The 13,651-nt window shown below is 38.4% G+C and overlaps 1 protein-coding gene across 14 annotated transcripts in view; it reads right to left on the bottom strand.

Moving 5' to 3' along the window:
- LOC109423129 (PDZ and LIM domain protein Zasp) overlaps window positions 1-13,651 on the bottom strand; it is a 283,958-nt gene that overhangs the window by 67,095 nt on the left and 203,212 nt on the right. For all 14 annotated transcript variants that reach the window (XM_062853043.1, XM_062853044.1, XM_062853041.1 and 11 more), the window contains exons 5-8: window positions 11,042-11,193; window positions 10,807-10,975; window positions 2,810-2,961; window positions 2,650-2,741 (exon numbers count right to left, since the gene is read on the bottom strand). In XM_062853043.1, coding sequence (XP_062709027.1) covers window positions 2,650-2,741; window positions 2,810-2,961; window positions 10,807-10,975; window positions 11,042-11,193 — 565 coding nt within the window. The remainder of the gene's footprint in view (window positions 1-2,649; window positions 2,742-2,809; window positions 2,962-10,806; window positions 10,976-11,041; window positions 11,194-13,651) is intronic.

Raw genomic sequence — 13,651 nt, 5'->3', positions numbered from 1 at the left:
ATTTTCTTAAAGTCCTTCAAACATCTTCAAACATCTTTGAAGACATCATTTTAATCCAACAAATTGTTTTCAAGTTATTTTTTTCTTTTGAGTAAAAAAAATAGAATTTTTTCATACCCCCTTTTCAAAAGTTGAGTTAAGAATCTTGCAAACAAATAACATGAAAAACATTTTCAGATAACAGAAAAATTTCATTAGAATTGAAGGACGCGTCTACGCGGTTCATGGGTTGATCTGAAAATGAGCTCTTCTGAATAATAATATTATAAAAATAAATCATGTAAAAATTCCGAATATATGTTTTGGTGGATTATTTGACCAAAAATTTGAATCAATAACAATTAATCTAAAATTCTTCATTCTTTCAAAGTTAGCTTGTTTTTTTTGTCCTACACTGCAAAAGATTTATAACCAAAAGAGCCAGCTGGGGATTTTTTTATTACCGTACGGGTTTGGGCCGAAGGTTCTCAGATTTTCAAGAAACTTTTTCCACTGGCAGGGCTCATAGATGTATGAACAAAAAAAAAATGAAAATAATTCAGGGTCGCCTATTTTTCCGGAAAACACAGGTGGAATTTTTTTGTTTTCTTCCGACACTATATACTAAAAAAACATAACTCAAGAACGAAGCATCGAAGAAACAAAGTTTTTTTTTAGAAAATAAAATCAAATTTTCTCAGAAATCAAAAAAAAATATGAGCTGGAAAAAGTTTTCCACAGTTGAGAAAATTCGTAACGAATAGCAGGAAAAACTATGCCCGAACTCGTGGAAAGTTTTCAAAAAAATATTTTTGAGAAGGTTATTTCATCAGCTTTAATCGCTGATATTTTTGGAATGCACTTTTTTCGTTTTTGAGTTATGCCCAATTTTGTTGAAAAATGTCCAAGTGTGCCATATAAGCTTTTTTTTTGAAAAATCATAACTCAAGAACGAAGCATCGTAGAAACATAGTCTTTTAATGAAAATTAAGGCAAATTTTCTCAGAAATTATGAAGTGGAAAAAGTTTTCCACGAAATTTTCCACCGTCGAAAAAATTCATAAAGAAAAGCCGGAAAAACTATGCCCGAACTTGCGGAAAATTTACAAAAAAATATTTTTGAAAAAGTAATTTTATAAGCTTTGATCGCTGAAATTTATGGAATTTATCTCAAAATCCCGATGAGGCAGTAGAAGTATAGTGTCTTCGGCGAATTTGTTCAGCAGGTTAAGAACTAACTAGCAACGGTGACTTTGACTCGCGATTCGGCCGCTAGGCGGCGCCAGTGTCAAAAATGATCAAACCCTCATATCTCAGAAACCTGATAAGATAGAATGATGCTGTCGTCGGCAAAATTCTTCAGCAAGCTCAGAACTATCTGATAGTAAAGTCGGTGATTTTTGGCCATTTGGCCTTGTGTCTGAAAAATTCGAACACGTATATCTCGATACCCAAAAGAGGTACAAGCATGCCGTTTTCAGCAAAGTTGTTCAGCAGGCTGAGAACTATCTGGCAATGGCGTTTTGGTTCGCGAATCATTCGCTAGGTGGCGCCAGGGTAAAAAATGTTCAAACTACTATATCTCAGAATCCTTATAAGAAAGAATGATGCCGTCTTCAACAAAGTTCTTCAGCAAGCTTAAAACTGTCTGATAGTTAAGTCTTTGATTCGTGATTAGATTGCTGATTCTACAGCATTGCGCGGAATTGCATAACATTTCTGAATTTGCTTACGATGGGGTTACACCATTATTGGAAATTGCTTGCTCACTTCGAATTTCAAATCATAAGATTACAGAAAAAAATACACAAAAAAGCGATCTATTTTGAATAGTTTCCTGTCACACATTTTTGCGATGTTAAGTGACATCGGTAGCATGCTGAATATATTTTACTAATAGAAACAAGTGTGAAAGACATGTTTACGAAGGATGAATCGCCTTAATATTATTCGTTGCCAAATTTTTCAGATTGAAATAACGTTTTCCAAAAGTCCATGAAAATTGTTGACCATGTGCCAAAAAAGAAAAAAAAAATCTCAACGATACTCCATTAGTATTCCTCCATGTATCCCATGTGTTCTGACATAACCCAACAAAAACATTCATTACACGGTTTAGCATTGATCCAAATGACTCGGTTGGTTAAGGTTAGTTGAAAGAACGCCAAAAAATTTCATTCACACAAGCATTCTAGTAGTGCATATGTATTACAGAGCGCGTCCTGTGTCAGTAATTCTTCTCTACTCATAAATGAATGAATCCGCGAGGGCGCGCACACGAACGGAGGGGAGAGAGAAGAGAGCACGTTTCGTTTGAAAATACTTTCGCGTGACCGTCACTCGATCGCAGTGAAGCAAGAAAAAAAAAATACTAAATTTGCCTAGGAATGACTCAAAATAATCCCGCACGAATTGCCCCTCTTCTCACAGTCCTACACGGTTCTACACAAACTTTTGGGTCGCACACACATACACACGGCTCGCCGGATGATACGATACTCGATTGAATGATGTCGAACGTTCGGATTATAACGGTATACTCATTCCCGAATTGGGAGGTGCACTATTAATCAATCAACCGATCGGATGTGAAAATGTTTCCATCACCATCATTCAGTAGCTTTAACATACAAGCCAGTGCGTAGTAGTGGTGGAACATGTCCTCATTACCTGGTTCCGGTTCGTCGCCCTGCTCGTGCAGCAGCTTGTACACCTCGGAGTTGGCGGGCGAGTAGACACGCTCGTTCTTCTTGAAGTTGACACTAAAATGCGGAGGAAGTTAGAACGTTATGTAAGGTTCTTTGGGTTGAGAAGGGACGGTGTGCCATACCCCAAAACACCTCCAGCGAGGACCTCAGCCTGAGAAGACAGGGTTTCGGCGATGGTCTCGTCGCTGTACATGGCAACTGGGGTGTTGTACTGCTTGTTGACGATGCTCTTGATGGGGCCATCGCTTCCGTTGACCTGTTCCTGGGGCTGTTGCTGCAATGAAAAAATAAGCTTGTTATTTGGGGCTTCATTTGAGACCTAGGGCTTGGCTCAAACAGAGCTTATGATAGGAGTAAATATTTGATTAAGGTGACAATGAAGGTTTAATTGCGGTAGGATTGGATGACCAGAACTTGGTAGTAAAACTTACTTAAAACCATTACAAAACCAAGAATATTTCTTGAGATGGGCTTGCTGTTCGGTCAGCAGAGAGTACGAATCCATGTCAATATTTAACCTTTCTGTGGTTTAGGTATCAATATGGTTCTAGCGATTGCTAGACTAATTTTGAGGCAACGGCTGCCAGTTTGCTGCGTAGAAAAGATATAATTTCTATACCACTTACGACACGGCAGTGGTTTAGCTAAGCTGATGATTATCGCAAGTTTTTTTTTCAGTGTATGCAAGCCCGTGCACGAGGGGGGAGGGGTTGGATGTTAACCCCCCCCCCCCCCATTACTAACGCCCCGTACACTAGGCGTCCCTCCGCCTTTTGCCGAAATTAGGAAAACCCCTCCCTTAACGCAATTTCTGTGCACGGGCCTGAGTGTATGATTCAATTAAATCCGTTACACAACTTCTACAACTTCGTACTAAGTGTACTTGGTACTTTTTTATCCCTATCCGAAGCAAGTTTGATAAATCATTGCGCCAAGTGAGAGAAGGGTATAATGAACCATAAGGTCCCTATCCCAAAAATCAAAAACACACACAGTGCGCCGAGCAAAAAACTGAAGATCATCTAAATCTCCATACATATGTGCTAAAAATCCAATGTAATTGTCAACAGAAATGTGCAACATTCATTCACTTAAGTTGTATTCAACTCAAATTTGAAAGTTCAGTGTTCATTTGATTCAATGTTGGAAAATTAAGAAAACTATTTCCTGGTTCAATACACAAACTTAGGCAAACATCGTCAAAATAAATAAAAAATCCGATCAGAAACGGATACTGCTTTTAAATATAAAAATAAACTTTCAGATTTCAGATAATGTGTCTTCTAGGAGTTTTTTTTTTTTCGTGAGATTCTCCAGAAATCCTTAAGGAGCTACGCAACAGTCCTCTAGCAAAATCATTTAACAAACTCTACAGCTATTTGAGAAGTGCCATCAATACTTAATCCGAGTTTTTCCTCAACGCCTCCAAGAGGAGGATTTCCCTCAGAAGATCTACCAGACTACGAACTTCAGTAGGAACTTATTCAGGTAATAAGTTCTTCAGAGGTTTTCCATCCTCCATCAGTTCTCCAAGAGCATCCCCAGAAGCTCCTTATAACAGTTCCTCTTTAAGTTTTTTGGAAGGACTCCTGAGGAAATTCCTTCATGAACTTCTGAAATAAAATTTTGATGAAGTCATAAAAGGAAATCCAAATAAAAAGGTAGATATGTTTTTGATATTATTTTAGGAAAAAAAAAACAAACTCCTGGAAGAATTTCTGGTGAAACCATGGATAGATCACTGATTTTTCCTGAATCAAAACGGCCTACGTATTGAACGCAGTGGCTTAATTCACCAACTGCTGGTTGGATCCCGGATGAAACTTCTATAGAAATCATTGGCGAAGCTTTTGAAGAAATGGCTGAAGTATCTGGTGGAAGAATCCCAGAGCGAAACCCTTGAAGAACTCTCTTATAGAACGAATTCCTTTAGGAGGAACAATTGAAGAAGTTCCTCTCGGAAAAATCCCTGAAAGAATTCCTTTTGGAGGAACTCTTGAAGCGATTCCTGAACAAATTTCCAAATAAATTTCTGGGGGAACTCCTGGAGTGTTTATTGAATGATCTTCTAAAGGGTTCTCTAAAGGAAAACCTATTCAAACACCTTCTGGCGAAATCCCGAAAAGAACCTCTTTTCTCCTAGGAATTTCTCCAAAACAACTCTTTCGAGAGGAACCGCTGAAGGAATATTCCTTGGAAAAATCTCCGTCGGGATTCCTCTGGAGGGGTCCCTGATAAACTACCTGAAGGAATCACTGATACAGCTTTCTGACGAATCCTTAGAAGAACTCTTCCTGGAGCCATTTTTGAATTCCTTCTAAAGAAAGTTCTCTTGGAGGAGTTCCCATAGGCGTAGCCAGCTTTTTAATTTCTTCATACCAACACTGAGCAAACACGAGAATAAGCAAAATGGAAGTGGGGACACTGGCCCCCTCTTTCAACCCACTCCTTCATTTGTTTATCAAGTAGAATGAGTGAAATGGAGGAATGTCTGAAAAAACAAAAAGAATTAAGGATCCTTGCGGCGATTTCTAGACCTACAGAATTTTGTTTTGAAGTAATTTCTTTAATTTGTTTAAAAAAAATGAAAAATCAGTTTGTCCAAAAGAATTTTTACAGAAGTTTAATAATTATGCATATTTGCTAATTCTAATAACCTCTTTGCCTTTCTCGGGGTTGGGTCTTACAGGGGATAGACAAAATGATCGGGACAAGCAAAATTTTCACTTTTAAAAAATGGTCAACTAGCTGTAGCTTTTCGAAAAGTGTACTAAAACGTCTCAAATCTTTATTGTAAAGTGGTCAAATAGTTGTCTATAAATGGTCCAAATTGTGGAAATATCGGACTATTCTGAAAGAAGAAATATTCTGGAAAAATACTTGATTATTCAATAGTCAACCGATTTCAACGACCACTGGTTCATTCGAGGTGGAATTTTGTCCCATTGTTTTCTATTGAAAATGGGTTCGAATCGGTCCAGCCGTTTCGGAGTTATGGCCATTTAGGTGTTCCAGACCGGTACCCCAGGAAGGGGCCAGACATGAAAATGCAACAAGCCCATGCATGCGACCCATCAAACTGCGGCATTTTCGATAATCTGATGAATGGTAAGCAGGAAAATAGTCCGATAGCGTCCAGAACTGGTCCGGGTGTCCTGCCGGAAGTGACCATATATAATAGTGAACCAAACCTATGCATGTGACACATCAAATCGCGGCTTTTTCGTAAACCTGATCAACGGTGAGCAAGAAAATAGTACAAAATCATATATGAACCGATAGTGTTTCGGAACTGATTCCGGGTGTTCTGCCGGAAGTAGACAAATATTAAAGTAAACCAAATCGTGGCCTTTTGATAGCCTATTGAATGGTTAGCAAAAATAGGCTCAGACCATATTAGAAACTACCGGTAGAGTTCCGAAATCGGTTCCGGGTATCCGCTGAAAGTGTCCAAATGTATAAGTGAACTTAACCCATGCATGTGACACATCAAATCGCGGCTCTTCAGGTAACCTGATGAATGGTTAGCAATAAATAGTTTCAGACCATATTGGGGACAACCGGTAGTGTTCCGAAACCGGCTCCGAATGTCTCGCGGGATGTGATCGAATGAAAAGGAGAACCAAACAAATGAAATACATTAAATGGCTTTTTAGGGAACCTGAAGAACGGTTAACAAGAAAAAAGTCTCAGATCATATTTGGGAAAACTCGTAATCGATTCCAGGTGTCTCTCCTGAAGTGGTCATATATAGGAGGAGACAAAACCCATGAATGTGACAAATTAAATAGCGACTTTTTCTATAACCTAATGAACAGTCAGCAAGATAATAGTCTCAGACCATATCTAAGACTAATGCCACAAAAGTTCGCCTATTGGACGCAGTGGCTTAATTTCCCCAACAGGGGAAGAGAAAAACATATCTAAGACTACCGGTTATGTTCCGGAACCGGTTTTGTGTGTCCCGCCGTAAGTGGCCAAATGTAAAATGAACCAAACGCATGCATGCGAAACATGAAATCGTGGGTTTTTCGATAACCTGATTAACGGTTTTCACTAAAAAATAGCCTTAGATCACATTAGAGACTACCGGTAGTGTTCCACAAACGGCTCCGAGTGTCCCGCCAGAAGTGGACAAATGTAGAAGTGAACCAAACCCATACATGCGATACATCAAATCACAATCAAACAGTTAGCAATGAAATATTTGGGACCACCGGTAGTGTCATGTAATCGGTTCCAGGTGTCCCGCTGGAAGTGATCAAATGTAACAGTGAATCAAACCTATGCATACGGCACATCAAATAGCAGCTCTTTCGAATATTTAATGAACGGTTAGTAATTAAATAGTCGCAGACCATACCAATAGCATTTTGCAACCAGTTCCGATTATCCTGCCGGAAGTGGCCATATGTAAAAGTTAACTAAATCCATGCATACGACACAGCAAATCGCGGCTTTTCAATGACCTGATTGATGTTTAGCATGAAAGTAGGCTCAGACCACATTTAAAACTACCTTTAGTGTTCCGGAATCGGGTCCTGGTATCTAGCTGAAAGAGTCCAAATACCGCTTTCTGTAACCAATGCTCCAATTAAGCTGATTTCTTTTACTGTAACTCGCTAAAATCTAGTGTTTCAAAGGTACGGTAACTTTACCATGTGCAAAAAAACTTTGTTGAAGACCGCAAAGTGATTTGTGATTGTGAAGAAAGAGATAAAACCTAGCTTATATTTTTTTATTGATATTAATCGGCCTTCAATGATGGTGCCTATACGTTGAACGTAGCGTCGAAATAAGTGCCATCAATAAGTTTCCCAAACAGATGACGACTTTGATAAAATTCTTGCTTTTATATCTTGCTACGTCGACGGAAAAATCATGAGTACATTTTCGAGTAGAAAGGCACTATCACCACTAAGTGGATTGAACTGTTTTTTTTTTTCTGTATGAAGGCTTTTCTAATATGATTGTTTGACAAAAGAATATAGGCAAGTAAGTATCAACTTGAAGAAATGTTTTTACAAATTTCTGATCTGCTGAAAAACTGGACGATTCTCAGCGATATCTGTGAAATTTACCATTAGAAAGGAATTCCGAAAGATTATCATCCTTGTCGCGTACAGTAAGCTTTATTTTAAAAATTAGAATAGAAAATTCGGCAAAGATTTTTATTGAAAATGCCTTTTTAAATTTAAACTTTACCGTGCGAATTTTTAGAACATAAAATTTCTGATGAATCTTGCAAAATATGCACTCTTCATACCCTACATGTTTACGATGGAGTTGTCATCATTACTACTTAAATCGAAGATTGAAAGTGAAGATTGACATTCTCATTTTTTCATTCGTGTGTGGCCGCATTCATTGTCAGCTGAAAGCCTCTCTTTTTTCATTCAATTCTCTGTCACGAATATTTTTTCGCACGTCGTAAAATGTCCAATTCCTGTTAACAGACGCACAATCCGGCTTAATGGACAAATAGAGAACATAATTATTGTTCTAATTACCTACTATACATAAGTTTTGAGGTGATTGGAAGTATAATCGGGAGTAACGGTCCAGTTATATTTCTCAGTGAAAATTGTCAGTGACAGAAAAATGAATGAATTGGTGAAAAAATTCATTCGCCATGATGAATTTTATTTTGATCTCTCAGTTGAGAATTTTCAAAACCCACGTTGAATTTCACTCACTGAAAATGAAAATTTTAAACTCTGGTTGTCATCCATTCCACCTAATCGTTATTTCCAAAGTCCCCATAAATGGCATCAATGTGAACGTTGGCAAATCCTCCTTACTAAAAATATAAAGCTTTATTAGATTTTCAGCTGCTTAAGATTAATAATATCTAATAATATCGCTAGTGCAGAGTTATTGCACCCTGTGCAAACAAAATACTACAACCTGTCGTATATTGTAACTTGTCGTATCTTACCGTTAAAAACGTAGGAATTATGATAAATTGCGATTATTTGTAATAATCATTGCAATTATTTCCAATTGACTTAGAAATAAGTATGATTTTCATAGTGGATATCCTGTTATAATGCTCTCATTGAGTCCTTTGTCTACTGATTGATTCTCATTAGGTCCGCTAACCAGAATGATTTTCAGAAGTAACATCTGATCCCTTATGACCCTTTATCATCTATACCAGTCGACTGGTACGTCTGAAATTGAAAAAAAATATCTAAAACTATGTACACTCCCGATCAAATGTTTGGGGTCACCCCTTCAAAAATATGTAATTTTTTTAGGCCCATATCTCCGCCAATTTGCGTCCGATTTCAAAACCCTAGGCTTCACTCAAAAGATAATAAGTCAAAGTAACTTTTAACATGATTTAAACGGAACTTTTTCAAAAAATGTTGTATGTAAACTCAACCCAAAGTTGACAAATTTTCCAAAAAATGATTATAAACTTACGGCAGTGTCACTGGAAATTGGGTCGACCAAATTTTAAGATGGGAGCGGTAATATAACCCATTTTCTATTAGCTTTCAACTGCTTTTTACAGAACTTAGCTAAAAAATCTAGAAAAAAAGTTAAGTAAATTAACTCTTTATGGCATCGGCCAAAAGTTTGGGGTCACTTTCGTAAAACGTGGAAAAGTGATTTGGTGATATCTTCGTCATCTATAGTTCAATTTTAATTCTTTTTGGCTCATTTCAAAGATAATTAACTAAATTTACGATTGATGTCTTTAACTTAACGTATTTAACAATTTTTGTATATAAAAATGTTAGGTAAACTTAACACATTTCACCACATTTCAAAAAATGAGGCAACTTTGCGCAAAGTTTTAGTATGTAAATTTCAACAAATATGTGTGGTTCAATGTCTATGCAGTAAGTATCATTCATTGTGTTTCAAATAAGCCAAGAAGAAATAAAATTGAATGAAAGGTGATAAAGATATCAACAAATTACTTTTCCATGTTTTACGATAGTGACCCCAAACTTTTGGCCGATGACATCAAGGAATAATTTACCTTATATCTTTTTTTTTCTAGATTTTTTAGCTAAGTTCTGTAAAAAGCAGTTGAAAGCTAATAGAAAATGGGTTATATGTCCGCTCTCGTCTTAAAATTTGGTCGACCCAATTTCCAGCGACACTGCCGTAAGTATATATTCATTTTTTAGAAAATTTGGCAACTTTGGGTTAAGTTTACATACATATTTTTTTGAAAAAGTTTCTTTTCAATCATGTTCAAAGTTTCTTTGACTTATTATCTTTTGAATAAGACCGAGGGTTTTGAAATCAGACGCAAATTGGCGAAGATATGGGCCTAAAAAAATGACATGTTTTTGAAGGGATGACCCCAAACTTTTGATCGGGAGTGTAACTAATGATGTTAGAGTATAGTCCAGGATATGCCGAATAGCTTTGCCGAAGACCGCAAAGTGATCTGATGCTTGTGGAAAAAGTTATACTCTTGTTAATTCAGCTCAAAAATTTAGATTTTATTATTGATGTCATTCCTTAAAATTTCAAATGTTAAGAACAATCAAATGATCTGAACGTAATAACTTTTGTCACAAGTGTCAAATCAATTCGGCAAAGTTTTTCGACAAATTTTACACACCAAAAATCGATTTAGGGTTTCAGCAAAATTTTGCTGATTTGTTCGATAAACTCTGCTGATCATCAGTAACGTTTTGCTGAAATTCAGCAAACTTTACTAAAAGCTCAGCAAAAAAAATGCTGGATCCTTCAGCTCGGCACGATTCAGCAAAATATTGCTGTAAGCGTTTGGTGTGTAGGCTTCGCATCTACGTCATTAGTTAGATCGTTCTAGACAAAAAAATCAATTGTTTGAGGAAAATGCAAACAAGTACGTTCTTCCATATTAAGTTGCATACAAATTTCAATCGCAATGCGGATAACGGGGATGCAACCAATCGCTCCCAAATTTTGCACAGTTTTGGACGCTAAAACGAATCGAAAAAGCTTTGTTCCGAAAAATCGACTTTGTTGACCCAGTCTAATGGATGTACAAACGCATTGAGAGGCTTTGAGTTTGAGCACTCTTTTTTAAGTAAAGTAAAAGCAATCTTTGTCGCAATTGTCACGTCAGGCAAAAAATAGTGAATTTCAATAAGAAATAACAACTCACAGAGGGGAACGGCTTGGCAGCCTGGTTGTGTCCGCTGCCAATGTGCTGCACCGGCTGTGGAGTGGCGGCCAGCGAGGTCTTGGTCACTGGTGTGATGTGTCCGGGCATGGATGGCGATGGCGACGGGATCGATCCAGTTGGAGTGACCGATGGCCTCCAGGCGGTTCCTCTGCAGAAAAAGGTGCACAAAATAAGTATCGTTCGGCAACAAAGTTGGAAAAGACTCAAAACAAACCTGGACACTGAGAGTTCGAATGAGTTTCCGGCAGCCATGATGACATCCTGGGCTTCCTTGTGACGCAGATTAAAGACATCGGTGCTGTTGACCTTGACCAGGGCATCACCTGGCATAAGACCGGCCTGATCAGCAACGCTGCCGCCATTTACCTGCAAATGAAAACAAACAAACAGAAGCGTCGTCAGTAATGATTGCGGACTTTGTAATGTACTGCTAATGGCATGGCATTGATCGAGGGCGACACTCAGTGTGGTGATGCGGAGAGACGCCAAGAGAATTAATTCCCATGAAAATATCACCGAATGCTAATTTGACCGAGTGTGTGTTCATTGCCAACCAACATGACTGTTGTTTTCCGGACTGTTTATGGGTGATTCAACAAAGAACCAACGACAGAGTAAGAAACCACCATCAAACGAAAGGGAAGGTTGATTGGACCGTGCTGGCTGGGTCGCAATCTGTGTTAGGCTATTTTGGGCAACTGCACGTGAGATCGGTTTCAATTTAACTAACAGGACACCCATTTAGGTACCATTTGGCACCACACCACCGGGCGATCGAGTGGGTCGTGCTCGAATAAATCATTTATCACAAATAGATTCTATTTCTGGAAGCGCTTTTCACTTTCCTTTCGGGTCATCTCGTAATCAACATTTGCAACAGTGGGTGCTCTACCGGGAAACCACACGGAGGAGTCGCACAGGAGGGGGCACGTTTTCATCCCATTAAATCTTTTTTAGTTTGAATCGTTAAATAAATTTTGCGCCCCGCCACCTACTTCGAAAAGGGGCAGTTAGGTGCAGTAGAGCCTTTCCCAAGATTCCTTCCTTGCTTCGGGGTGATTTTCATTGCTAATGAAGCTATTAGCGGCGTGACTCCACACAGTTAGCGAGTGAGTGGATGGCGCAGGGCGACAAGCGATTTACTTTCGTTTCGCGATCGCGGCGTTCTATGCGATGATCGGGAAACCAATCTAGAGGGGAGGCCTGCTGTGCCGAGCTAGCCGAGATTCGTGTAGGGTTAGGCGCTATCGTTATGACCGGGGGTTGCTGCGGTGCATTCTTTCCGTTCGCTGTATGGTATTTATTAAATGCCTTTTGAAACAATTAGTATCACGGCTGAACGTTAGGAGAATGCACGGAGACAGTAGTTGAGCCCCGAGGTGGGTTGAGCAGCAATTAAGTCATCCAAAGTTTGAAGTCCTGTATTAGATGGTGAGTGACAGCATTCATTGTCCAACTGCACTCCAGAGGGAAAAAGTTAAATATCGATGCATTCAAGTTTGCAAATATATGAAATTTGCTACTCAGTGCACGAATTATATACCGCAGTCTTAAGATTTGATTAGAATCTGCATCCGTTGTGTTCTTCACTGATACACACCAGGTGTCACTGGCGTACAGCAGCACAGATTTCACTTTCGAGTTGAAAATTCGGATTTTGGTGCGTCGATTTATCTGATTGTTTTTCCATACATTTCTTAAGCTCGCAAAGGCAGCCCTCGCCTTCTTGATCCGTGCACCTTATGTTGACCTTGGTGCCACCATCACTTCAACATAGCAATGCGATGCCTGAACAACCGTAATGATTACTGCAAATGTAGAGTTTTTAGGAAAAGCGAAGTGAAGTCTGAAGTGAAACGGCTGTGTTATCTTTATTATTTTTCTAAAATAATTTAGAAGTTACATGTGCCACTTAGACTCTTTATTCTCCCTAAATACCCTTCTAGCTCCAAGGAAAGCCATGTATACTTTCAAAATCTGGAAAATTTTAAAAATTGCGTCTAAAAAATTAAATATTGTCGAAAAAAAAAATGTATGCTACTTCGAAAATCTGGAAAATCGAGATAAATCTGTAGGGTTGGTAATGCTGTCCCCACTTCTTCTTGAATCTTAAGTTTTGAAGAGAGCACAGAGGAGTTTTGAAGTGGGTGGGTCTATCTTAGGTTGTTCAAAATGTTGAAAAATCTTGAAAGGTTGGAGGTAAAAGTTGGTTGAGGCTTGGTGGATTCGTAAGAGGGAGGGCTGACGAAAATTGCGGGGGCGTAACCCTTTACTACAGAAATCTCCTTTGGCGCACCCAATAAAACCATCGATTCCCATTCAGTCCTTCCTGTATATATGACCTTCACTTCTTACATCTCCACTGATTTTCCCTTAAAACTAACTGTGATGTGATCTCCTTAACACCAATCATAACCACCTTGCCCCTTCCTTCAATCCATCTGAAAGTCCCGTTGCCACTTAACCATTTCCCTCAGTCGTAGCGTGAGGTTGGGTCGATTGGCCCCCGCCAAGTGCGACAATCTCAGAGGGGCGCTAAAAAGCACAAGTCTAGAAGAAAACAGCATGAGTTTCTTGAATGTTATCAAGGTTTAAGTATTCCCAGTACCTAAGATTGGTAATATATTTTTTATTTTTTCCGTATTCTCAAAAACTCAGATAACTTTAGTTTATTTTAAACATTTAGCATAATGTTACCTGTGAATTTATCTATTATTTATTTTTAATAACTATTATACCTTTTTCGATGAATTCCAGTGAAAGTTTATTTTTTAAAAATCCTAAATATTCTCACTGGGAAATGACCAAGAATTTGATTCGCATT

The sequence above is a fragment of the Aedes albopictus genome, chromosome 2 (assembly GCF_035046485.1).
Source record: "Aedes albopictus strain Foshan chromosome 2, AalbF5, whole genome shotgun sequence".
Taxonomy (NCBI): Eukaryota; Metazoa; Arthropoda; class Insecta; order Diptera; family Culicidae; genus Aedes; species Aedes albopictus.
This window is presented reverse-complemented; position numbering and strand designations above follow the sequence as displayed.